The sequence below is a fragment of the Elephas maximus genome, chromosome 12 (assembly GCF_024166365.1).
Source record: "Elephas maximus indicus isolate mEleMax1 chromosome 12, mEleMax1 primary haplotype, whole genome shotgun sequence".
NCBI lineage: Eukaryota > Metazoa > Chordata > Mammalia > Proboscidea > Elephantidae > Elephas > Elephas maximus.
The window spans coordinates 89712941-89740747 of NC_064830.1; the positions used below are offsets into that span (position 1 = coordinate 89712941).

General features: G+C 42.1%; 1 protein-coding gene across 3 annotated transcripts in view; it reads left to right on the plus strand.

The window, feature by feature from the left end:
- Positions 1 to 5053: 5053 nt before the first annotated feature.
- ITGAL (integrin subunit alpha L) overlaps positions 5054 to 27807 on the plus strand; it is a 63602-nt gene continuing 40848 nt past the window's right edge. For 2 of the 3 annotated variants that reach the window (XM_049903694.1, XM_049903696.1), the window contains exons 1-4: positions 24480 to 24692; positions 26031 to 26133; positions 27389 to 27483; positions 27596 to 27663. In XM_049903694.1, coding sequence (XP_049759651.1) covers positions 24635 to 24692; positions 26031 to 26133; positions 27389 to 27483; positions 27596 to 27663 — 324 coding nt within the window. In that variant the 5' untranslated portion in view covers positions 24480 to 24634. Of the gene's footprint in view, positions 5141 to 24479; positions 24693 to 26030; positions 26134 to 27388; positions 27484 to 27595; positions 27664 to 27807 lie in introns of those variants that run through there. The other variant, XM_049903695.1, reaches the window with a different exon arrangement.

The following is a 27807-nucleotide window of genomic DNA, read 5'->3' on the forward strand; positions in this document are numbered from 1 at the left end:
ATAAACCTGGTGATTGACAGCCAAGTCACCCAATGACACTTTGCCTCCGGGAGGCGGGCTTCCTGTAGCCTAAAAGGTGCCTTACAAACCGACTATCCGCTTGCAAAATTCGTGGAAGCGATATTGGGAAACGTCACGTGTTGTGGTTCCTTCCCCTTCTAATTTAAATGATCTCTTGGGATTGGCTGGCGGAACTCGGCTCACCTAGTTGGTTTAGCAAGGCCAGCATTCTCCCAGCCCAAGGAGATCTGTCATTTGGCAAGGCTCGTGACCGTCAGAATTGTCCAAGGGTCATTTTACAGCGCACATCATCGATCTAGCGTAGGAAAACAGCCTAGGGAAAAATCGGAAGGAATAATGAGAAATTACGTTGCAACTGTTAGGTAAACAAACTGCAGCATCAAAACAATGAAATTCTAAAACGAATTTTAAAGAATTTCAGGACTCAAAGTCCAGACACCTGCATGGTTTCTGCTGCCGTTTCTGCCGCTGTGTGTCACCGTCTCTCTCAGGGCATCAGTTGACTCATCTGTACAACAGAGAAGCTTCCCTAGTCTCTTTCATTATAAAGTTTCTATCTCTCTCTAAATTAATATATCTGAGAATCTGTGGTGTATCAAAATTACAACTGCACGTAATACATTTGACTCAGCAGTTCCAGGTCTAGGTCTTTATCCTACAGATTTGCTCACCAGTGTGGGACATGATACATGCCGAGGTTATTTATTGATGTGTTGTTTGTAATACTACACACTGAAAACAACTGAAATGTTTATCAATTGATTAAAATTAAACTTGTGATACATTTATATAATAGAGACTACTCTGCAACTGTAAGAAATAATGAAAACAAGTGTGTAATTATATTAATGATAATAGTTATGGTTTTAATAGCCAAAGTTTTAAATACTTTATATATATTAACTAATTTCTTATAAAAACCGTATGAGTTAGGATTCTTTTCACCATTTTACAGATAAGGAATATGAGACAGAGAGTATAAATGACCTGTTTAAGTCACAGTCAGTTTAGAGTGGAGGTGGGATATGAACTCAGACAGTCTTCTCCAGAGACCAAACTCTTACTTACCAAGTTATACTGCCTACGATGTTTATTAAGTGAAACAAGGGAGTTGCAGAACGGTTCGTATAAAAAAAAAAATTGTAGAGAATGCTAATATTTGTCGTAAAGGGGAAAAATATATGCATAGCATACATCTGGAAGGATAATCACCAGAAAGTGGTAATACTGGTTGCCTCTGGGGAGGGGAATGAGGTGGCTAAACAACAGGAGACTTTACATTGTATCACTCTTTTGAAACTTTAAAAAAATACTTGCAAACAGTTGAATGCATTACCTACTTAAGTAATTGCTTATGGGAGTATAAATTATGAGATTATAAATTGGTGCAACCATTTCGGGAAAGAATTTGGCTTTAGCTAATAAAGTTGAACACGTACAAACCCAGTGACCCAGCAATTCCACTTGTAAGAAATGCCCTAGTGAAACTCTTGCACATGCCCAGGGACACCTGTACAAGAATGACTATAACATCAAAATACTGGAAACAACCTAAATGCCTGTTAACAGGGGAATGCATAAATAACTTGTGGTATGATCACACTATGGAATATTCTTTATCTGTGAAAATGAATGAATTAAAGCTATAGGCATCATCAGTATGGATAATCTCAAAAATAAAATGTTAGGAATAAGGTGTAAGTTAGAAGAATACATAAACTAAGATTCCATTTATAGAAAATTCAAAACAAGGCAAAACTTAATATAGTATGTGGTTCAGAGATACATAAATTATAAAAACTTTTTAAAAAAGAGAATGATTAGTACAAGATTTACCATAGTGGTTACATCTGGGGAGAGGTACATAGGGGCTTTGGGGCTATGTTAAACTTTTTTTGGGGGCTGGGTGGTGGGTACATGGGTATTGTTCTTTAAACTGTACATATGTATTTTCCCCACATTCTTTTTGTCAAGTATCCTATATTTCAACAGTAAGAAAGGAAAAGCATGCTGTATTTCAGAATTAAAAAAATAATATAGTAAAAATATGTATGGAAGCTAAGGCCTAGGTTTGACCTTTGGGTCTGCTATCAGTGAATTATATGATCTTGAGGAAGTTTAGTTTTCACTTCTGTAAAATGAGTATCATTACCTCTGCTTATATCTGGTTTAAGGATCATATGGAAATCACAGGAAAAGTTCTTTGCCAAATGTGAAGGATGTAATTGAGTGTTTTTGCTATCTCTAAAGGAGAAAGCAAAAACACTCAAATACATCTGTAATCACCTTGCCTGAGTTAAACAGTGACTAGATGAGGTGTCCCTGGTTATATGCTCTCTTGGTTCTTTAGACATTCCCTCCGAGCACTCAGCACAGTTTATACTTCTTTAATCATGGGATAATGTCACGGACTATCTGTCTGCCCACTAGTCCCTAAGCTCCACAGGGCAATGGCTGCTCTGTTTTGGTCACCCTTGTTTCCCTGGCACTTTGCATGGTAATAACTGCTTGATCAGTGATGAACCCACTGGGCTCAGAACAACAAATTCATGTGCCCTTGTGCAAGCTATTGGATCCACCTGGCCCACTGCTAGAGGGGCACGCAAAGCACCCTGTTTATCTTGCTCTTGTTTTTCAGTGAATGATCCATTGAGCTATGTTTACCGTTTGAGGGTGAGGCATGTGGGTCAGAGATTACAAAGGCAAAAACATGGGGGTGGCCTGGAGAAGCAGGCAAAGAAGAGAGGTGAGGTTTAAAAGAATAACATGATCCAAGTACCAGCCCTTCATTTGTGTTCCACACACAACAAAAGCACTGAGGCTAGTTATGTTTTATTTTTCCATTACGATAATAATTTAGAGTTATAACAAAATACTTAAAGGTTCAATCTACTTAAGCTTTTTTTTTTTTCTAACTACAAAAGCAGTCTGTAGTCACTGTAGAAAAATCACAAAATACAGCTTAGTAAAATGGAGGAAAGTTAAAATCACTTGAAATCCCATGTCCTGAAGAGTAGTACTCTTAACAGGTTAACATATAGTGTTTAAGACATTTTCCATCATATCCGTATAGGGCCACCACCTCACACTCAATTACACGGAGCACCCCAAGCCCCTACCCTTTGTGGAGCAATGTATACATTTGTATGTATGTAGTTTTTTTTTTTTATATACATATATATGGAAACCCTGGTGGCACAGTGGTTCAGTCTACGGCTGCTAACCAAAAGGTCAGCAGTTTGGATCCACCAGGTGCTCCTTGGAAACCCTGTGGGGCAGTTCTACTCTGTCCTACAGAGTTGCTATGAGTCAGAATCCACTCGACGGCAATGGGTGGTGGTGGGTGGATACATATATAGGGAGCCCGGGTGGTACAGTGGTTAAGAGCTTGGCTACTAACCAAAAGGTTGGCAGTTCGAATCCACCAGCCACTCCTTGGAAACCCTGTAGGGCAGTTCTACTCTGCTGCGTAGGGTCATTATGAGTCAGAATTGACTCAACGGCAATGGGTTTGGTTTTTTCAGTATAACCTAAAAAAAAAAAAAAAACTCTTGCCGTCGAGTTGATTCTGACTCATAGCGACCCTATAGGACAGAGTAGAACTGCCCCATAGAGTTTCCAAGGAGCACTTTGTGGATTTGAACTGCTGACCTTTTGGTTAGCAGCCATAGCGCTTAACCATTACACCACCAGGGTTTCCTTTTGGTATATATGTATTTACAAAAATGATATCATCCCATTTATTTCTAGCAAGAAATAAAGACTGGAAAATACCTGGCACGTTATAGATGCTCACTGTGCTAGGCACTGGAGATACAGCAGTGAAAACAATAGACAAAAATCCCTGTCCATGGAGCTGATGTACTAGCAGGGAGAGACAGCAATAAATAAGATCAATCATTTGTTAGTTAGGGATAGATGTTAAGGAGAAAGAATGAAGCCTGGAGGGGTGGACCCTAGGAAGTGTGGTTTTGAGTGTGTCTGTGTATGATTGAAACTTTAGACATGTCGCCAGTGGAGGCCTCACTGAGAAGGTGATTTTGAAGTAAAGATCTGAATGAAGTGAGTAATAACCATGCAGATATCTAGAAAGAGTGTTTTAGGCAGAGAATATCAAGTGCAAAGGTCCTGAGGCAGGAGTGTGCCTGGGGTATTCCAAGAACAGCAAGGAGGCCAGGGTGACTGGTACATAGTAAGGGGGGGAGTGGTAGGATATGAGGCCAGAGAGGTGTGGAAGGGTGCGGGGAAATGGCACGTGATGTTGGCATCACAGATCACTGATCTGACTTATGCTGTAGCTTTTCATCTGAATTCAAACCCCAGAGATACAGAACCTCTGAAGTTTCTTTCCCATCAGTCTGAGCCTCCACCACCCTGGGCCAACATCCGGTCAGTGTCTGCATTGCTGGACCTTGACTTGGGACTGACCCAGGCTATGCATAGCCCCAGTTTCCAACCTCCACCTCCTCCAAGCTTGCCTCATGGGACTTCCAGCAACAGGCTCTGCTTCAGGAAACCTGAGACATAACACCTACAGCCCCAGCCCTCACACTCTCACCACCTTCCACCATCCCAAATGGCCCAGGAAGCTTCAGCTTTGTATCTGGGGCAAATGTGAGAAGCCCTGGTGAGTCACCTTTTGCCATAGAACAGAGAAAGACACAAGTAGAGAAAGACTCAGAGCAATGACAAATGAGAACACAGAGAGCGGAGGATATGTAGACGGTGGCTTTGAATGAGGTAAGGGACAGAGTCATTCGGTAACCTGAGGGAAGAGCATTCCAGGCAGAGAAGCAGCCATGGCAAAGGCCTGGAGACAGAGCCAGCCTGATGTGTTGGAGGAACAGGAAGGTGGCCTGTGTAGCTGGTGATGCGTGGGCACGAGAAAGCAGAAGGAGGTGATGTCAGAGAGGCAATGAAGGCCAGATTGGGCAAGGCCTTGTGGCCACCGTAAGGCATTTGGCTTTAACTCTGGGTGCGGTGGCGCCATTGGAGGTTTTTGACATGATCCCTCGGGCTGTGCATCAGGACCATCTAAAGCATCCTGTTTATCTTTCTTGTTATCTTGTTTTTTACTGAGAGATCCAATGAACTACAACTACCGTTTGGGGCCAAACATGTAAGTCAGAGATTACAAAGGTGAAAACCTGGGAGTGGATGAAGGTAAATGGGATGCGGGGGAGTGGAAGCAGAGAGACAATGAGGAGGCTTCTGCAGAAATCCCGGGGAGAAATGATGGTGGTGTGCACCAGTGTGGTAACACTGGAAACAATAAGAGGTCGTCAGATTCTGGGTATATTTTGTAGAGCCAATAGGATTTTCTTCCTGATGCAAGATCTGATGGTTCATGGGAAGGATTTTTGGACTCTGTTCTAAGAGAAGAAGGAATCCACAGCAGGGTTTTAAACAGGGGAGCGACATGGTTGGATTTGTGTTTTTGAAAGATCAGTCTGGCTGCTGCATGGAGAATAGATTGGAGGGGCCAGAAGAAGCAGAGGACCAGTGAGGGAGGGTGATAGCTTAGACTAGGGTAGAGTAGGGTGGAGGAGTGGACAGAAGAAAGTATAGCTTTCACCTGCCTGTGGGCCTTTGCACAGGCTACTCTCAAACACCTGAAAGCCCTTTATGTCCGACAGACACGACTTCAAGATTCCAGAAAGCCCCTTTCCTATGATTCCATACCCCTGGGCTTACCTATGTTCTACCTTTATCCTGCTAGGTTTTCTCTGATGCCTGAGAGCTCCTCACAACTGGGGCCATGCCTCACTAAGCACTATAAGCCCAAGTCCCAGCATGGAGGCTGGTCCAGGGAAGGTCTTATAGAGCATTTGTTGAATGAATAAATGAAGGAAAGAATGTGAATGAGGAAAGTACTCAACATCTTGTTATTCAGAGCTCCCCAAAACATTGCAATTCCTTCATTATTATTCCTTCCTGACTATAAAATGTGTCCATCATAAAAAATATTAGATGTAAACCATAGCTTATGAAAGCTCCCCTAAACCTCGTCAGTATACTCTAGAGCTAACTCAATATATCTCTCAACTCTAGTAATAACAACCAGGCAGAGTTCAGTGAGTATTCACCATCCCCAATTTCTTAAATGTATACAGCTAAAATCTGAAGAGGCAGAGATGTGGGAGAATGAGAGAGGCTGAGTAAGATAGACTCCCTGCCTAATAGACAAATGAGATGTAATGTGCAGTTTTGTAACTTGCTTTTTTTTATACTTATATTATCATGACCAGCTTTCTATGAAAGATGATACAGAGAAGTTGGCAGCTGGCATTAGAGGATTGGGAAGATTTTGACAAGTGATAAAGGGGCACACATGTTCTTTTTTTTTTTTTTTTTAAATGAGCAGGCAATTACTTAGATGAAAGGGGTTGGGACAAGAAAGAACTTTGCAGCAGAGGGAACAGCTAACAAGTGCCTGCAGGAATGAACTGCAAGGGGCTGATGCAGACCAGACTCAGGAGAATGGCCAAGTTCTGGAGGGCATGACCCTTCTGCACCTGCTTCTCCTTCTGCACCTGCTTCTCCTTCCAGGGCTGACAGTGTACACTTTCCTAAGTAAATGTCCTCTTTCTCTTAAAAATCCCATTTTCCTGTTTATTTCCTTTCTCTCAATCCTTCCTTTTTCTTCTTGGCCCAGAAGGGTGCCTGGTGGCACACCTGCTACTATCTCATCCCAACTCTGCAGGCCATAAACGTGTTTATCTGAAAATTGGCAGTAATTCTACTTTCCCTGCCCTGCCCACTTTCAGGGCCACCTGTGACTGTATGTACATTCTGATCAAAGAGGATAAGCTTGTCAGAGAGACTGAAGAAGGAAAGTAGGACATGAGAGTAAAGGGAGAGGTTAGGCTAAGTTATGGATAATATTGGTCTTTACCCAGGTAACAAATGACTTTTGACATATCTGCCTAGCCCACAGCTTCCACCTGAAAACAACCTGGGTGTGAGAGTGTAGTGGCCGTAGCTGATTAGTATGGAGCACACATTTGACTTCAACTGGGCCAACCAGATTTTCCCTCCTAAACTATGGAAATTCAGAGATCTTAGTCAGCCTCCATGGTCTCTATAATTAAGTACGTGTAAAGTTGGGAATTGAGGCCGCCATCTTTAACCAAAGGAAAAGGTGGCTCGTAGAGAGTGTTGGGAGAATGGAAGAGACGTGATGCTCTCTTCTAGCCACCTGGGAGACCTAGTAGTACTTGGGTTCCTCTAAGGGCCTCATGATATCCCTTAAACAAATTTATTCTTTTAGTTTCAACCAGATTAAATGGACTACTATTACTAGCCACATGTGAGCTTTGGCCAAGACCCTCTAAAGTAACAGGAAGTCATCCAGGGCTTTGAAGGGAGACATCCAAAGCTCCTGAAGGGGCTTCAGGGAATATTCAGCTGGAGGAGGAGTGGCAATGGGAGCTGAAGAGAGTTCAGTAGGTGGTGAGGTTAGGTAAGCAACCTTCCTAATCATTTAGGTATTGGAGATAGCTGCTGCTTCCCCTCGCCCCACTCCCACCCTCAACACTTCACCTCATGTGCAAACACATTATATAGTAACAAGTCCTCCAGGTTCTGTTTGATTTGTATATTTTCTAGATGCACTCAAGCCACCTGGTCAGAAGATGGGACATGTTTTCCTTTTTCCCATTGATGTAGGATGATGTCAGGGAGTTCACTTTGCTTGGTGTAACAAGACAGGCATTTTACATGTAACAGGACAAACTTAGGCTTTGTCTGCCTTGGAAGTTCAAGAATGGCTGGAGAGAGCTGAGGTGCATTTTGGTGGGGAGGAGGGGTCATACTAGAATGAACTTGACCCAGGAACACAATCTTAGTTGTCAGAGGGGAATAGAGATCGTCCCTATAGCATAGTGACTGTTCAAACGACTGCCTCTTGATCTGTGTAGTGGTTCCTCATGAGCACAATTAGGTGTTCTGGAGTTCCCATTCTTCGCAATGTTATCCATAATTTGTTATGATCCATACAGTGGAATGCCTTTGCGTAGTCAATAAAACACAGGTAAACATCCTTCTGGTATTCTCTGCTTTCAGCCAGGATCCATCTGACATCAGCAACACATAAGCCCCCACAGTATGACTAACTGACAGACCCGTGGGGGAAAACTTATGAGATACAGCAAAAACAGTCCTAAAAGGGAAATTTATAACTGTAAAGATGTACATTAAAAAAGAAGACCAACCCAACCCAGTGCCGTTGAGTCAATTCTGATCCTAAATTAATAACCTAACCGTATGCCCGAAGGAACTAGAAAAAGAAGAGCAAACTATACGTAAAGGTAGCAGAAGGAAGAAAAGAATAAAGATTAGAGTAGAGATAAATGAAATAAAGAAAAGAAAAATAATAGAGAAAATCAGTGAAACCAAAATGTGGTTCTTTGAAAAGATCAACAAAATTGACAAACTTTTAGCTGATTGACTAAGAAAAAATGAGAAAATGCAAACTACTAAAATCAGAAATGAAAGTGGGGACATTATTACTGATTTTATAGAAATAAAAAAATTAGAATACTATAAACAGTTGTACACCAACAAACTGATAACCTAGATGAAACGGAGAAATTCCTAGAAACACACAAACTACTAAAACTGAATCAGGAAGAAATAGAAAATCTGAATAGGCTTATGACAAGTAAGGAGATTGAATCAGCAATGAAAAACCTCCCAACAAAGTAAAGTCCAGGACCACACGGCTTCTCTGGTGAAACACATTTAAAGAGGTATTAACACTAGTTCTTCTCAAATTCTTCCCAAAAATTTAAGAGGAGAGAATATTTCCTAACTCATTCTTTGAGATCACATTACTCTGACACCTAAGGTGGACAAAGATGACAAGAAGACTAAAAAAAAAAAAAAAAAAAAAAAATTTTGACTAGAGACCAATAAATACCCCTTCTGAATGTATGTGCAGAAATTCACAACAAAATACTAGGCAACTGAATTCAGCAGCATGTTACCGCCATAGCCAAGTAGGATTTATTCCAGAAATTCATGGGTGAATCAATATGCAAAAATCAATTAATTCAAGATATCACATTAATAAAAGAAAAAAAAACCACATAATCATTTCAATAGATACAGAAAAAGCATTTGACAAAATTCAATAAAAACCCACCCAAACAAAACCAACCTGTTAGAGATAATAAGTGAATTTAGCAAAGTTGCAGGATACAAAATCAACATGCAAAGGTCAGCTGTATCTCTATACACCAGCAATGAACAACCCAAAAAGGAAATTAAGAAAATAATTTCATTTACAATAGCATCAAAAAGTATAAAATACTTAGGAATAAATTTAACCAAGGAGTTAAAAATTTGTACAGGAAAAACTGTAACATTGCTTTAACTTTTCAGAAAACATTTATTTTCACATCATATTGAACATTTGAATCCAGTATTTTGCAGGGCAGTGTGAAGAGGTAAATAATAAAAGAGAGACTGAATTTTAAGACTCATTTATACTTCTGTATAAATCAGACCATGTAATACTTCTTTTTACTAGACAGAAAAATAGCTACCCTCTCCTAACTTAACATTCCAATATTACTGTCAAATATTTTTAAACAATACTTTCCTCACAAAAAATATTTTACCTGCCCTGACCACTTAGATTTTTAAAAATTTATTTTTATTGTAATGATACACATACAACAAAACATAATATTTCATGAATTTCTACATGTACATTTCAGTGACATTGATTACATCCTTCAAGTTGTGCAACCATTCTTGCTATCTTTTTCCAAATTATTCCACCACCATTAATATACATTTGATACAAAGACCTCCACTTTCCCCCTCCCTCTTGCTCCTGGTAACAACCAATTACTTATGGTTTTTATATAATCGCTTATTTCATGTAAGTGATATCATACAGTATATGTCCTTTTGTGACTGACTTATTTCCCTCAGCATAATGTCCTCTAAATTCATCTATGTTGTGGCATGCATCAGGACATCATTCCTCTCTGTTGTTGTTGTTAGGTGCTGTCAAGTCGGTTCTGATTCAGAGCGACCCCGTAGGACGGAGTAGAACTGCCCCATATGGTTTCCGTGGAGTGGCTGATGGATTTGACCTTTTGATTAGCAGCCGAGCTCTTAACCACTATGCCACTAGGGCTTCATGTCATTCCTCTTAACAGCTGAGTGATATTCCATTGTATGTATATACCATATTTGTTTATGCAGTCATTGGTTGATGGATATTTCAGGTTTTTCCACTTTTGGGCTATTGCAAATAGTATGCAGTGAACATTTGGTGTACATCTGTTCTGTTCATGTTGCTGCTTTCAGGTCTTTTGGGTATATGCCTAAGGGTGGAATTGCTGGATTATATGTCAATTGATTTTTGATGGGAGTGCCAAGGTGATTCAAAAGGGAAAGGACAGTCTTTTCAATGAATGGTGCTGGGAAAATTGGGTATCCACACGCAAGAGAATAAAGTTGAACCCTTACCTTATATCATGTACAAAGATCAACTCAAAATTGATCAAAGATTTAAATTTCAGAGCTATAACTATAAAACTCTTAGAAGAAAACATAGGGAAAAATCTTCATGATCTTTGAATTGTCAACAGATTCTTAGATATGACAACAAAAGCACAACCAACAATAGAAAAAAATAGATAAGTTGGATTTAATCAAAATTATAAACTTTTGTGCATCAAAGGACACTATCAAAAGAATGAAAAGACAACCCACATAATGGGAGACATATTTTCAAATCATCTAATAAAGGATTCCTACAACTTAACGATAAACAACAAACAGCCCAATTAAAAAATGGTCAAAGGACTTGAATAGACATTTCTCCAAAGAAGATATACAAATGGCCAATGAGCACTTGAAAAGAAGCTCAACATCATTAGTCATTACAGAAATGCAAATCAAAACCACAATGAGAATAAGGACGAGATGCCATTTCACACCCATAGAATGGCAATTATAAAAAGAATGGAAAATAACAAGCGTTGGCAAGAATGTAGAAAAATTGGAGCCATTGTACATTGCTGGTGGGAATGTAGAATGGTACAGCCACTGTGGAAAACAGTTTGGCTCAAAATGTTATATATAGAATTACCACATGACTCAACAATTCCACCCCTAGGTATATACCCAAAAGAATTGAAAACAGGCACTCAGATACTTGAATGCCAATGTTCATACCAGCACTGTGGAAACAAAAGGTGGAAACAACCTAAATTTCCATCAGTGGATGAATGGATAAACCAAATATGGTATATACACAGAAAACCAAAAAAAAAAAAAGCTAAACCAGTAGCTATCGAGTCTATTCTGACTCATAGCAACCCTAAAGGACAGAGTAGAACTGCACCATAGGGTTTCCAAGGAGCTGCTGGTGGTTTCAAACTGCTGACCTTTTGGCTAGCTGCTAAATGCTTAACCACTGAGCCATATACATAGAAGGGACTGTTATTCAGCCATAAAAAAGGAATGAAAGTCTGATACACCGTACAAGATGGATGAACCTTAAAAACATTATGCTAAGTGAAATACGACAGACATGAAAGGACCACTTACATGAGGTATCTACACTAGGCAAATTCACAGAGGCAGAAGGTAGAAGAGTGGTTACCAGAGGCTGAGCTGCGGGTGGAGGGGAGAGCTATTGCTTAACGGTTACGGGGTTTCTGTTTGGGATGATGAAAATATTCTGAAGACAGAAAGTGGTGATGGTTACACAACATTGTGGATGTACTTAATGCATCTGAATTTTATACTTAAAATGGTTAAAACAGTCAATTTTACGTTGTGTATATTTTACAAAAATTAAAAAAAAAAAAAAGAGAGTACTAATTAAAACCTGTGAGAGCCAGAACTTGACGGAACTGCCTTGTTTTCTGGGTCTCGCAAGTTTTCCACCTTTGACAGTCTTACCACTTTTCTGTCACTCGTTTTAATAGAAACTATTTGAGTTTTCCTTTTCTGACAGGTTTCCACCTTACACGGGTTCTGGCTTTTGCAGGTTTCACTGTAATGTTGTATCGTGTTTTCAGTGAAAGTTTACACAGCACATTAGGTTTCCATTTAACAATTATTACACAAATTATCCAGTGATATTGGTTACATTTTTCACAGTGTGTCAATATTCTCATTAGTTCCGCTCCACATGTTTCCTTTCTAGTACCTAATCTGGTTTCCCTGTCCCCTTACCCTTTCATTTTTGCTTTAGGGTAATTGTTGACCAGTTAGTTGCATATAGATGATTTTTTTTAAAGGTACACAGTACTCACAGGTAATATTCTTTATGAGCCAGCCTATTATTTAGCTAAAAGTGACTTTGGGGGTAGTTAAAACTGAAAGAGCTGCATCACTAGCCTGAACACACTGGAGCTCAAACAGTACAGTATAGCTTTTGGACATCTTTCCCATGCTGTAACTCAAAGCAGAGAGAGCCTTTCTCCCCAACTCTGCCACAAGACACCACTCAGCTTTGGCACTTTGAGGGCTCAGGGCCAACAGCCAAGGAGAATTGCTGGAGGCCTTGGGTATAGAACAGCAACCAAGGTATGAAGCCCAGAGCAGCTCAAACACTGGGAAAATACCCCTGAAGACTTTTGAAAGTAGCGCAGAGAATTTGTAGGAAGCTGGAGACATTGTACTAGGGCAACAACTTGGGGGTATTAAGTTAATACAATCCTATTTGAAGTCACAAATTGGTGAGTTCTGTAGAAATCTAAGCTATGTACAGAGGAAGGAACTGAGAGGTGAAGAGATTCATTGACAAAACATAGCAAGAGAGGGGCAGCCTATAACTGGCTTCCAGGCCTCTGGTCCTGAACTATATGCTTTTTTGGCCATAAAAATCAACTATCAATGAGAGGCTGAAAATGGAGCCTCTGGAGTGAAGTCACCCAGTGACAACAGAGCCCCATGGACCATACGCAAATACCCAAAGGATGCCATCTTTAGAAAATCCCTACCTGTTGTACGTTCAGCTCAGCCCTCCCTCAGAAAATTCAGGTAGAGCATCTAGAACTTTAGAATGCCCTGGTCTACGCAGCCATGAGATCGCAAGGACCTTATCCAGTGGCAAGCCCTCCAAGCTTCGCCTATCTTGGGCCCCTCTTGTCCTTAGTGACCTCCTCTCCCCGGAGGCCCAGACTTCTGGAAAGTTTCTCCTTCTAACTTCTTGGCATGTGGGGAGCAGTGACTCAGATATCTCTGTCCGAATCATCCTGACCAAAAAGGCCTGTGTTACTGCACCCAGAAGGAAGTGGTGGGTGGGGAACCCACACTGAGGAGATAGCAGCTGGTGGTAACCAGCAGCATCTGCAGCAGAAAATCTTCTGTGTGAATCTGAAGACAGAACTTTAGTCCTGATAGGCCCTGGGCCTTAGGTAGTCAGATCGGTAGGATTGGTGTAGGGGGCAGGGAAGCCCAGCCTGCTTTTCAAGCCAGACCCCTCCTGCCATCTACAGCCGTCAGACCCCAAGCACCCCCAGAGGCTACCTGCTACCACACCCTTGCTTATTCAACATTTTACTCACTTGAGAGTCTCAAGAAATTAAGGGTTCTGTGTGAGAGTTTGTGTGGGCTGGGACTAGACAGGCCATTAGGAAAGGAGGCAGCTCTAAAAGGCCGAGGCAGGTATTTCTTGATGAGCACCTACTCTCTGCCAGGCCTTGTGCTAAGACCTGGTGGGAGGCAAAGGAATCAGAAGAGGCTCCAGCTGTCATAGAGCTCAATCCAGTTGGGAGATGGACATGTTTATAGTAAGACAAGGGTGAAGGTGCAAAGTGCCATGAAGTTGACACTTGTGGCTTGCAGTCTGAGGGTAGGAGAGAGAGCAGGAAGGTTTATGGAGGGGGCATCATTTGAACAGGAGCTTGTAGGGTGGGTAGGATATTGACATGAACAGAGTCAAGGAAAGCAGTGAGTATTAAGTTCATAAAGGAAGTGTGAAGCCAAACTGTGGAGGGCCCAGGCCAGTCAGGAGCTTGAAATTATTCTATAAGCAGGCATTCATTCAATAAATATTAATTGACAAAGCTAAGTGTTTGGATATGGTGTAAAAAAAGACAAAGTCTTTGCCTTACATTCTAGAGGGGGAGAGAGACAATAAATAAGAAAAAGACTAGGCAATGGGGAGCTATTGAAGGGCCTGGAGTAGGACAAGATCTGCGTTTATAAGGGAGAGAAAAGGACTGGGATATGGGGACACAATTACGTAAGTGCTTATGATCTGTTGATATTTTAGGGGTAGGTATCTAATCCCCATTTTCCAGATGAGGAAACAGAAGATTAGTCTGGCTAAGAGAACTGCCCAAGGTCATCCATCTGGTGCCCTCCACAATAGTGGAATTGGGTCTGGCTGGCTCCAGAGCCCTGCACTTTTCCTAATTCCTCACTGCTTCAGAAAGAGGAATGTCTCGGCAGGTGGCAATGATTTGGAGCAGACAAGCCCCATTAGCAGGGAGACTTCTGCAACAACTCACTAAAATTAATGAGGTCCTGGACGAAGATGAAGGGTGGGAATGGAGAGAAGAAGATGGTGTTGTCCAAGCCTCCTCCAGCTGTCTGGCTGCTCTTTCCATAATTCCTCTTTGATGAGCTCTTAGTCACCCTTCCAGACCCACTTTACATCTTCCTAAAAGAAACTTGAATCCCATCAACAATATTCTCAGTAGCTGATCAGATAGCGTATAATTGAATCGTAGAAATCTCTGCTGATGGAGATTTCTAAAATGAAAGTTCCAGTGGAGCCTCTTCTCCCCCCCTGAGGGAGTGGTACTAATCTGGACGTATCAGTTCTAGTCTATTTGTTAGGCTTTCATTGATATTCCTGTAGGCTTGAGGGACATCTGGAACAGCTGTACAGAGATCATCAGTGAACAATCTCACTTGACAAACACCTACTCAGTACCCAGTGTCAGGGGATTCTATTTTATGCTGTTCTTTAATCCTTATGATAGATGTTTGGGGTAGATATTGTTCTCATTTTTCAGACGAAGAGTGATGAAGCCTAGAAAATTTAATGAAGTTGCCCATTGTCTTAGTTATCTAGTGCTGCTATAACAGAAATTCCACAAGGGGATGACTTTAACAAATGGAAATTTATTCTCTCACAGGTTAGGAGGATAGAAGTCTGTCGCTCTGCTCACTTCTCTTTTCTGTATCTCAAAAGAGATTGACTGAAGACACAACCTAATCTTGTAGATTGAGCCCTGCCTCATTAACATAACTGCTTCTAATCCTGCTTCATTAACATCATAAAAAAAACCAATTGCCATCTAGTAGATTCTGATTCATAGTGACCCTACAGGACAGAGTAGAACTGCTCCAGGGGTTTCCAAGGAGTGGTTGGTGGATTTTTGGAGCGGTTGGTGGATTTGAACTGTCAACCTTTTGGTTAGCGACCTAACGTTTAACCATTGCGTCACCAAGTCTCCATTAACATCATTGTTGTTGTTAGGTGCCGACGACTTGGTTCGGACTCATAGTGACCCTTTTGGACAGAGTAGAACTGTCCTATAGGGTTTCCAAGGAGCAGCTGGTAGATTCGAACTGCAGACCTTTTGGCTAGCATCCAGATTCTTAACTGCTCCACTACCAGGGCTCCATCAACATCATAGAGATTAGGATTTGCAACACATAGGAAAATCACATCAGATGACAAAATGGGGGACAATCACACAATACTGGGGATCGTGCCTAGCCAAGTTGACACACATTTTTGGAGGACACAATTCAATCCATAACACCCATTGTCACAGAACTATCAAGTGTCCGGGTTAGGATTTTGAACACATATCTAACTCCATAGTCTGGATCTGGCACTCTCAGTGTGGACCAGCAGCATCAGCATCACCTGGGAAATTATTAGAAATGCAAATTCTTGGACTTCGCCCCAGACCTAGTAAATGAGAAACTTTGAGAATGGGGTCCAGCAATCTTTTTTTTTTTTAATAATTTATTTTTGTTGCTGCCGAGAATATACACAGCAGAACACACGCCAACTCAACAATTTCTCCATGTACAATTCAGCGACATTGATTACATTCTTCCAGCTGTGCAACCATTCTCACCTCCTTTTCCAAACTATTCCTCCCCCATTAACATAAATTCACTGCTCCTTAAGTTTCCTACCTAATCTTTCGAGTTGCTGTTGTCAGTTTGATCCCATATAGATAGATCTTAAAAAAGCACAATGCTCAAGGCAGACATTCTTTACTAGTTAAGCTAAACTATTGTTTGGTTTTAAGGAGATTTCAGGGGATATTTTTTGTTTTAAGGTTTGAAGATGATCTCAGGGCAATAGTTTCAGGGATTCATCCATCCTCCATGGCTCCAGGAAGTCTGGATTCCATGAGAATTTGAAATTCTATTCTGCATTTCCCACCTTCTGTTCAGGATTATTTTATAGAATCTTTGATCAAAATGTTGAGTAATGGTACCATCCATCCAGGCACCATGCAGTTCTTCTGGTCTCATGGCAAAGGAGGCAAGTTGTTCATGGAGGCAATTAGCCACACATTCCTTTTCCTTCTCTTATTCCTGGCTCTCCTTCCTCTGTTCAGCACTTGTCTTTTAACAGCCCTCCAGATGAAGTTTGAGAACCTGATTTGGACGGTGATGCAATATGCTAAGAGATAAGCTCATGGAGGTGAAGGGGAAATTAGAGGGCAAAATGACTTAGGGAGGGCTTCCCAGGGGATATATCATTTAAGCTGGGCTTGGGGGAAAAAGATTAAGCATTCAGCAGGCAGCATACTGGGTCTGCTGTCTCTCACTGAACCACTACACCACCAGGGTGATTTAGGAAACCCTGGTGGCACAGTGGTTAAGTGCTACGGCTGCTAACCAAGGGGTCGGCAGTTGAAATCCACCAGGAGCTCCTTGGAAACTCTATGGGGCAGTTCTACTCTGTCCTATAGGGTCGCTATGAGTCAGAACTGACTTGATGGCACTGGGTTTGGTTTTGGTTTAGAGTAATTTTAAGAGTCCTGGGGCATATGTTGTTAGTGGGAATGCAAAATGGTACAGCCATTTTTGGAAAACAGTTTGGTGGTGTTTTATAAAATTAAACATATGCTTCCCATACAACCTTGCAATCCCACTCCTGGGCATTTATCTGAGAGAAATAAAAACATGTTCACACAAAAACCTATACTCAAATATTTATAGTATTTTATTTATATTTGCCAAAAAATTAGAAACAACCCAAATGTCCGTGAATTGGTGAATGGATAAAGCAATTGTGGTACTTAGGAATTTGTTGTTGTTTATGCCATCGAGTCAGCTTCAACTCATAGCAACCTCATGTGTCAGAGTAGAAATGCCTGTAGAGTTTTCTTGGCTATAATCTTTACAGAAGCAGATCGCTAGATCTTTCTCCTGCAGAGCAGCTGGATGGGCTTGAACTATCAACCTTTCGGTTAGCAGCCAAACAACCATTTGTGCCATTCAGGAATAAAAAAGAAAATAAAAAAACCAAACCCGTTGCCATCGAATCGATTCCAACTCATAGCGACCTTATAGGACAGAGTAGAACTGACCTATAGGGTTTCCAAGGCTGTAATCTTCACAGAAGTAGACTTCCACATCTTTCTCTAGTGGGGTGACTGGTGGGTTCAAACCACCAGCCTTTCAGTTAATAGCCAAGCACTTAACCGCTGCGCCACTCAGGAATACTACTCAGCAATTAAAGAAGATCAAACTGTTGATACATACATCAATATGGGTGAATTTCAATAGCATTATACTAAGTGAAAGAAGTCAAACACAAACAACTACATACTATATGATTCCATTTATGTGACATTCTGGAAAAAGCAAAACTATAGGAGCAGAAAGCAAATCAGCGGTTGCCAGAGGGTTGGGGTAGATGGAAGGTATTGACTACAAAGAGGCAAAAAGGGACATTTTGTGGTGATAGAAATGTTCTTTATCTTAACTATGGTAGTGGTTATTCAACTGTATACATTTGTCAAACTCATGAACTAGACTCTTTAAAAGTATAAATTTTATTGTACGTAAATGATACTCCAACAAATCTCATTAAAAAAAAAAAAAGAAGGATCTGGCTTATGTAGTCCAAAAATTAACCAAAAAAAAAAAAAAAACCCAAGCCTGTTGCTGTCAAGTCAATTCCAACTCATAGTGACCCTGTAGGACTGAGTAGAACTGCCCTATAGGGTTTCCAAGGCGCAGCTGGTGGATTCAAATTGCTGACATTTTGGTTAGCAGCCAAACTCTTAACCACTAAGCCACCAGGGCTCCAACCGAAAATTAGAAGGGAGGTGTTTGCTTTTCCCTGTCTTGGCGGCCGTTGTTCAAGCTGTCTGTTCCATTCTAAATCAATGGCTCTCCTCAAGGGATCGCCTCTCTTCATCCCCAGTTTGGCCACTGGGACATGCCCTGTAGCTTCTAAACCCAGAGGTTTGGGATTCTATCCCTAGACACCCACATATCACCATCTAGAATTGCCTCTCTGACCCTGAGAGGAGCTGGCAGAACCGGAAGCGTTCTGCAAGGCCCAGTCTCTAGCAATTCAGCCCTCTTCTTTCAACCCCTTCAACCTCTCCTTTTTGGACAATACACCTTTTTGTTTCTAAGAGCCTAGGCCTCCAAAATCAAAAGCCTCTTGACTACTCTTAGTGGCAAGGGCAGCCCCAAGCAGTCACTCATTCAGTAAATACTTATTGAGCGCCTGTTATGCTTCAGGCACTGTTTTAGGTACTGGAGATATAGTAGTGAACAATAACGAATAGTAATAACACTGTCTCTATGGAGTTTACATTCTAGTAGGGAAGATAGGCAATAAGCTGGATAAATAAATAGTATAGTAGAAAGCTATAGATAAGTGCTAAGAGAAGGTGACATCTGAGCAAAGATCTAAAGGAGATGAGGGAATAAAACAGGAGGCTTTCTGGGGAAAGTGCCTTCCAAGCAATAAAACAGGGAGGGCAAAGGCCCTGAGGCAAAGGTGTGCTGGAATGATCATAGAAGAGCCAGGGCACCATTGTGGGTAGAGAGGAAAGGGCTAGAGCGAGGTGACCTCAGAAAGATCATGAGAGATCCCCCATAGGTTAGGGCTTTGTGGGCTACGGTGAGAACTTTGGCTTGTCTTTTGAGTGAAATGGCAAGCCACTGAAGGGTTTTGAGCCACAGGGTGACACTGTAAAAGGATATTTTCTTTTCAAAGGATCCCTCTGGCATCTGTGTAGAGAATAGAGTGTAGCAAGGGCAGGGTTGGAAGCAGGGAGATCCATTAGGGGACTGCTACAAAATCCAGGGGAAAGATGATGGTGAATTGAAGCAGGGAATGAGCAGTGGTGAAGGTTAGAAGTGGCCAGACACAAAGTCCTGTTTGCTGTCTTCAGTGGGGCAGGAGAAAACTCCCTCATTGTTTTCAGATGAACCTATAGCAAAATGAGACATCATTCAGATCAATTACCTCACCAAGGACAGAGGAGTTGGAGCAACCAGGCCACTGACTCCTTCTTAGGTACACAGATTCTGTGTACCTCAGAATTTCCCAGTCTAGGATCTCATTTGTCCCTCTCCTCTGAGATGATACAGTTGGGTGCATTTACAACATTTTATACAGAACAACTCATAATAAGTAGAGTAACCAAGCCACCCTCAAGAGAGCTGGCATCTGTCGTATTCAGTCTCTCCATGGCTACTTTTGCCCTGGACACTGATCCTGGGTCCAGTCAGCCATCACCATATCAGCAGGATCAGTTTCATGCTGTTCGTTTGACACAGCCAAGGCCACATCACACAGAAAGCACCTACTGAGGCTGTTTTCCTTAGAAAGCGGTGCTTCAAGTTTCATACACTCCTCTTTAGGATACCTACCCTGTTTGAAAACCAATGAGACGTTTGGTACCACTACAGTGTGGGCTATAGAGAGACAATGAGGGCCCTGAATGCCATGTCAAGGAGTTTGGCCTTGATCTCGTGTATATGAAGGGGGAGTCGTCAGAGATTTTAGCACTTAAGAGAGACATCCTCAGGTTTTTCAAGGTTAATTTGGTAGAACCTGAGAAGTAGAAACCCTGTATGGGGAGGAGACTGAGGGAAAGGAGAGCTGTAAAACTCATTGCCATCAAGTTGATTCCAACTCATAGCGACCCTACAGGACAGGGTAGATCTGCCCCATAGGGCTTCCAAGGAGCAGCTGGTGGATTTGAACTGCTGACCTTTATGGTTAGTAGCAGAACTCTTAACCACTGTGCCACCAGGGCTCAGTGGCAACAATAGTTCTGGTGAGAACTAGTGGGGTTTGAAAAGAGGAACAGAATTGGGAGAGTTTGGAGGATTTGGGCCTCCAGAGAAATGATTGTCTGTAGGCAACCAGGGCCTGTGACCAAGCGAGAAGTGAGTGTGCGTGTCGGGTGCATCCTATCTCAGGACTTCCCCATGCGGTCCCAGCCTAAGAACTTTGCAGCCAAATTCTTCAGGGAAACCACCTGCTATCTCTCTACTGAGCCCCGACTTAAAAAGAATACTTGCATGCTTCCTCAGGCTTGTAGTTCTCAAAGAGGGGAGAAAAGAGTGTTATTCTTTTGCTTTTTTGTAATCTAAAGACCAGAATAAAATAAATAGGTAAATGAGTATACTTGCTTGCTGAAATATACACATAACAGTAATAAACGCAATGGAGACTTTGATGCTTGTGAGCAGCCATCTAAGATACTCTACTGGTCTCACCCCATCTGAAGCAAGAGAGAATAAAGAAAACAAAAGACTCAAAGGAAAGATTAGTTCAAAGGGCTAATGGACCACAACTACTACATCCTCCACCAGACTCTACCAGAGTCCAGCACAACTGGGTGATGCCTGGCTACCCCACCACCAAATGCTCTGACCGGGATCACAGTAGAGGGTCTTGGACAAAGCTGGAGAAAAACGTAGAACAAAATTCGAACTCGCACACACACACACACACAGAAAGACTTACTGATCTTACAGAGATTGAAGAAACCCTGGGAGTATGGCCACAGGCACTCTTTGAACTCGCTCCTGTGGCTTACCCTTCAGCAAAAGATTAGACAGGCCCATAAAAAAAAATAAGACTAAATGGACATACCAGCCCGGGGGCAAGACGGAGGAGGCAGGAGAAGACAGGGAAGCTGATAACAGGGAACCCAAGATGGAGGAGAGAAGAGTGTTGACATGTCGTGGGGGTGGCAACCAATGTCACAAAACAATATGCGTATTAATTGTTTAATGAGAAACTAACTTGCTCTGTAAACCCTCATCTAAAATACAATTTAAAAAAAAGAAGAAAAACAAGGAAATGGAGACTTTGAGATCATTTCCTGAACATCCTTTACCCCAGGTATTCTTTTCCTTACTATCCACACCCTTCCGGCTACTATAAACTGAAACCCTAATTCAAGCATCTACATTTTGAAGACCGCCTAAAGGAAAATCTTCAGGCTGGAGATGATTGATTTGAGGATGAGTTAGATGGTCTGTGGTGAGATAATTATAGCTTGTCAAACAAGTCAAACCTGTATGGTTACCTAGTAGAACTAACGATTTTATTGACATGAAGAATGTACGGCCCTATCGTGAAGAATGTACGGCCCTATCGTGGATGGCACCGTGTCCCCCAGACAGAAATGTGGAAGTTCTTAACCCCTATGTCTGTCGGAATCGACTCGACGGCAGTGGGATTGTTTTTTGTTTATGCCTGTAAATGTGACCCTATTTGGAAATAGGATTTTTTGTTATGTTAACGAAGTCGTCACTTCTAAGTAGTGTCTTATAAAAAGAGCAGAATAGACACAGAGACACACATACAGGGGAAAAAGCCATGTGAGGACCTGTCTGTAAGCAAAGGAATCCTAAAGACTGCTGGCAGCCACCAGAAGCTAGCAGAGAGGTCCCCGGAAGGAATTGACACAGCTGAGACCCTGACTTGGACTTTCAGCCTCCAGAACTGTGAAAAATAAATTTCTGTTCTTTAAAGCCACTCACTTGTAGGTTGTTTTTGTTTGTTTGTTACTGCAGCCCACGGTAACTAAGACAGCTTCAAATTGTTAACAGTTATTATTATTGGGATTTAGAAATGGGGAGACGGGGTGTTAAAGGGGGGTTTTATCCCTTGACTTGACATGTTTCTGTGGTGTTTGAATTTTAAAACTGTATGTTCTTTCTGTAATTTCAGAACAAAACAAACATTTGATTACTTGTATAGGGTCACAGTGTGTTAGAATTGCCTGGTTTTTTCAACTGGAGCTATTCTACAGAGAATAAAAGAATTCAATCCATCCATCTGAATTATCTGATTCTAACAGAATTTGAAAGACTGCATGATATCATCTAATTTCCAGGAGCCAGCTTGTCCTGTTGTAGCTACTACTGTATCTACTGATTATAGATAATCTACCGCAAAAGCCTTCCCCAGGGCAATGACACTGGAAGTGGCCTTGCAGGTTGAGCAGGATTTCCCAACAACACAGAGACGATTGGAATGTCTGTTCCACTTTCCCGTAAACAAATGCAGTTCCTCTATTTTGTTGCATTTTAAGTATTTTTATGTTTCTTAATTACCCAGCTCATACATCCTCATTTTAAAAAATAAAACAAACCAAAAAGAACTTCAAACAATACAGAAATGTATAAACCTCACTCTGCAGAGATGACCACCACTTAGCGTTTGTTTGTGTTACCTTTTCAATTTTTTTCATACGCAAACACACATGCGTATGATTTTATTTTTTCTTTTAAAGTCTTTTTTCCTGAGATATAATTCGCATACCATAAAATTCACCATCTTAAGTGGACAATTTTGTGGTTTTTCACAAGATTGTGGAAACATCCCTGCTAGCTAATGCCAGAATATTTTCATCACTCCAAAAAGAAACTCGATGTCCAATAGCGCTCACTCCTGGTTCTTCATTCCCCTTGCTCCCTGGCAATAACTACTCTACTTTCTGTCTCTATAGATTTGCATGTTCCAGACTTATCATTTAAATAGAATAATACAATATGTAGCCTTTTGTGTCTGTTTTCTTTCAGTTAGCATAATGCTTTTAAAGTTTATCCATGCCGTAGCATGTATCAGTATTTCATTCCCTTTTATGGGTGAATAACATACTCCATAGTGTAGATACACTACGTTTTGTTTATCCATTCATCAATTGTTAGACATTTGGGTTGTTTCCACCTTTTAGCTATTATAAATAATGCCGCAATGAACGTTTGTATGTAGACTTTTATATGAATGTGTTTTCATTTTCTTGGCTGTATGCCTAGGAGCGGAATTGCTAGATCATATTTTTTTGGATTGTAACTTGGAAACCCTGGTGGCATAGTGGTTAAGTGCTATGGCTGCTAGCCAAGAGATTGGCAGTTCAAATCTGCCAGGCACTCCTTGGAAACTCTCTGGGGCAGTTCTACTCTGTCCTATAGGGTAGCTATGAGTCAGAATCGACTTGATGGCAGCGAGTTTGGTTATTGTAACTCTATGTTTAACTTTTTAAGGAACTGCCTGTTTCTTATTTTACATTTCCACCAGCAATGCACAGGGTTTCAATTTCTCCATATCCTCACCAACGCTCGGCATTTTCTTTTGCTTTCTCTCTCTCTCTTTTTCTAGCCATTCTAGTGGGTATGAGGAGCCCTGGTGGCCCAGTGGTTTAAGAGATCGGCTGCTAACCAAAAGGTCAGCAGTTCAAATCCATCAGTTGCTCATTGGAAACCCTATGGGGCAATCAGACTCTGTCCTACAGGGTCGTTATGAGTTGGAATTGACTCGACAGCAATGGGCTTTTGGGTTTAGTGGGTATGGAGTGGTATTTCATTTTGGTTTTGATTTGAACTTCTCTGATGACTAATGATGTTGAGCATCTTTTTTATGTACTTATTGGCCATTTGTAGATCTTCTTTGGAGAAATGCCTATTCAAGTCCTTTGCCCATTTTTTAAATTGAGCAATTTATCTTTTTATTGTTGAATTCTCAAAGTTCTTTATATATTCTGGATACAAGTCCCTTATCAGATACATGATTTGCAAGCACTTTCTCCCAATCTGTGTGTTTTATTTTTGGAATGAAAATGAGTTACTAAATACACTCTTCCTTTTTTTTTAAACAGTGTATTGTGGACACCTTTCAATGTCAATGGAGAGCTACTTTTTTTTTTTTCTTCAGCATTTTTTTCCTTCCTCGTTCTTTTTATGGCTACATGACATTCTATTATGGTTGTACTGCAGTGTACTTGGCCAATCCTCTACCGAGCTTTAAATCGTCTTTAAGTTCATGTGTTAGTAAGAGACTGTGATGCAGCAGCTCTGGGCAGGAAGGAAAGACAGTTTTTCTCTCATTACCGAGTTGCATACTCTTGGATGATGTGAACATGCAATTAGGCACAGGAAACATCTCTAACCTGCTTACACTTCCTTTTCAAACCCTGTGGTTTCACAACCCGTACAGTGCACACCCCCAGTGTTACCAGCCTCCCGCCTCTGTGAGAAAGGCTTACTGCAAGAGGCCCCAGGGCATTATCATTTCCTTCTTTCACTCAGTCTAGATTGCTGGCAAATCCCAAGGACCCTCTGGGACTGGGGCCTGGGTCCACGGGTCCCTCCGGCAGCTTGAGAGATGAAGAATTCCTGCATCACCCTAATGAGGCTGCTGTTGTCTGGGCCCTTTCTCTTCGGTAGGCAAAGCGGGAGGGGAGGGCAGGGGAGGACAAAGGAGGGGAAAGGACATACGTCTGTCACCAGAGAAACTGCAGGGCTTTGTGGAACTGGATAAATGAGGAGCTATTTTAAGGGTGGGACTGGCCATAGGTAAGGTTGGGTCCAGAAATCCTGGAGGGAGACCAGGAAACAGAAAGAGAAAGAAAGCTAGAGGCAACATGTGGGAAAAACACAGTGAAGGGAGACAAAGCAGGCAATGGTTAGAGAGGAGGTTGGGATGGGTCCTTTTGAAAGGCAGATGGTTAATGGATATGTAGAGTTTGGAGGAGCGTGCTGGATTCTGGTCCCACCCAGGGCACTACCTCTCTGTTTGATCTTAGGCAAGACTTCCCCCCCTCTTTCTGAGTCACTTCATCTAAACAAAGAAGGGACCATCATCTCTGACATCCTAACCCAATGCCATTGAGTCAATTCCGACTCATAACGACCCTATAGGACAGAGTAGAACTGCCCCATAGAGTTTCCAAGGAGCGCCTGGTGGATTTGAACTGCCAACCTTTTGGTTAACAGCAGTAGCACTTAATTACTACACCACCAGCGTTTCCCTGACATCCTAGGATGCTGTGAAATAGGCCTGATGCCTGGAAGGAAGGCAGGATCAGAAAGGACAGTTCGGGCTTTGCAGATGATGCCTACGCTGTCTGAGGTCAGGGGTGGGATAGGAGAATCTAAGACTAATGGTTAAAGGCAAGACTGGTCCATGTTGAGGGTGGGAAGTGTGGAAGCATCATATGAGTGAGGAGGCAGCCTCACAGGGATCAAGGAACTCTAAATTACCAAGTATGCCAAAGAAAGTTTGAGACTAATTATCTGAGTTCTCAGGGTGAGCGGGCCATGTGACCAAGAGAGAAGTGGGTGTGTGAGAGTTACACCCTTCCTTAGGGCATTCCCATCTTGGTCCCTACCTGGGAATCTGACCACTCTATGCCTCAGGGAGGTGGGCTGCCCTTCGGACTCTTCCTTTTTCATGGGCCTTCTCATCCTTCTATCTTTGCTGAGAGGACAAGCAGGAAGTTGCCGTGTCATTCCCTGGCACTGCCAGAACTCTGGGTAGGAGGGATTGGCTGCTTCCATATTTCCCAGAGTCAAGGCCATCAAGGGGAAGTCCAAGGGGGCAGGTTTCAGCTCTGCCTCACTCAGGTGTGGGCAGCCTGCTGAGGAGGCAGCCCTGTTTTACGTCATTGTGTGAGTCTTTGAGAGTCCTGTTGTGGTAGGCCCATGGTTCCACACCCATGGCTTTCAGGGAACATATGGGGTCCCTGGCTGAAGTGGTTGATGACCCCTCGTTTCCTTAGCCCCTGCCTCAAGCTACAACCTGGACGTGTTGCACGCGCAAAACTTCTCCTTCCAAGACGCCGGGAGGCATTTTGGGTACCGTGTCCTGCAGGTTGGAAACGGGTAAGCTGCCCCCCTCCCCAGTCTTACCTGCCCTGCACGGGAGAGGAGCCCCTGATATCAGTCCTGGTACTTTCCCGGAGGGAGACCATGATGGCGTCACCACCCCCTAGGGTTGGCCAGTAGGTGAATTGGGGCAGGTCAAGAGGACTTTCCTGTCTTGAGTATGTCATTGGGATTTCTTTGGAAACACAGGAACAAGAAAGTCTATCAAATAGGTTGGGGATGATAGCCACACCATTAAAGTGTCACGCAAGTGCCTAATAGAAGGGGAACCATATCAGGGCCCCTAAAACACTTTGCAGCACTTTCTGGGGTTCTGACTTTCTCCCTGACTAGACACTGAGCAATTTGAAGGCAGGATTTTTGTTACTCTTGTTTCCCTCTACCTCTAGTACATCCCCCAGCTTAGAACATAGTCGTCTTTGTTGGATGCTATCGAGTCAGTTCCAACTCACAGCAACCCTATCTACAACAGAATGAAACACTGCGCCATCCTCACAATCTTTGCTATGCTTAAGCCCATCATTGTAGCCACTGTGTCAATCCATCTCACTGGGGACTGGTCCCTCCTGATAACATGACCAAAGTATGTCAGATGAAGTCTCACCATCCTCACTTCTGAGAAGCATTCTGGCTGTACTTCTTCCAAGACAGATTTGTTCATTCTTCTGGCAGTTCATAGTACATTTAATATTCTTCGCCAATGCCATAATTTGAAGGCATCAATTCTTCAGCCTTCCTTATTCATTGTCCAGCTTTCGCATGAATATAAAGCGATTGAAAATGCCATGGTTTGGGTCAGGTGCACCTTAGTACTCAAAGTGACATTTTTGCTTCTGAACATTTTAAAGAGGTCTTTTGCAGCAGATTTGTACAATGCAATACATCATTTGATTTCTTGACTGCTGCTTCCATGGATGTTGGTTTTGGGCCCAAGTAGTAGTTGTACCATAAATGGCTTTTGAATTGATGACTGATTTAATGGACTCATAGTGTGACATTCTGGCAGACTATTCTCTGAGCCTCAGTTTTTCTAGTCCATAAATTGAAAGAATCCTTAATTTTCTAGAGTTTTCTTGTATGGGGTTATTATCTCAGATTAAATAGAGAAGAGGTAGGAGGCTGAGGAGCCCCCCTTAAGGGAGTGACTGTATTGCTTTGACATACTTGGTAAGGGATCTGAACTCTATTAATAGGCAGGTATGGGTGCATAAAGATCTGGGCACTCCATCTCACAGGTGAGGTTTCTCACCAGGGTTGTCGTAGGAGCTCCAGGTGAGGGGAACAACGTGGGAAATCTCTACCAGTGCCAGCCAGACACTGGACACTGCCTACCAGTCAGCCTGAGTGGTGAGTTACTGGGGAGGGAGCTGGGAGGAGTGGTGTCTCAGGGAAATCAAGGCTGGCCCCAACACACCTGGATTGCCTAAGCTCTTCCAGACTAACCTTCTCATACCTACAGGTTCCAACTATACTTCCAAGTACTTGGGAATGACCTTGGCGACAGACCCCATAAGTGGAAGCCTTTTGGTAAGATTTTGTGTAGGGTAATATCAGAGCCTGTGAAGCTCGATGCTAGGAAAGAGAGGCTGAAAAGAAAGAAATGGAGAAAAAAAACCCACAGAAGGTTAAAGGCATTAAAGAGATCCAGATTTCATCAGTGTTTATTGAGAA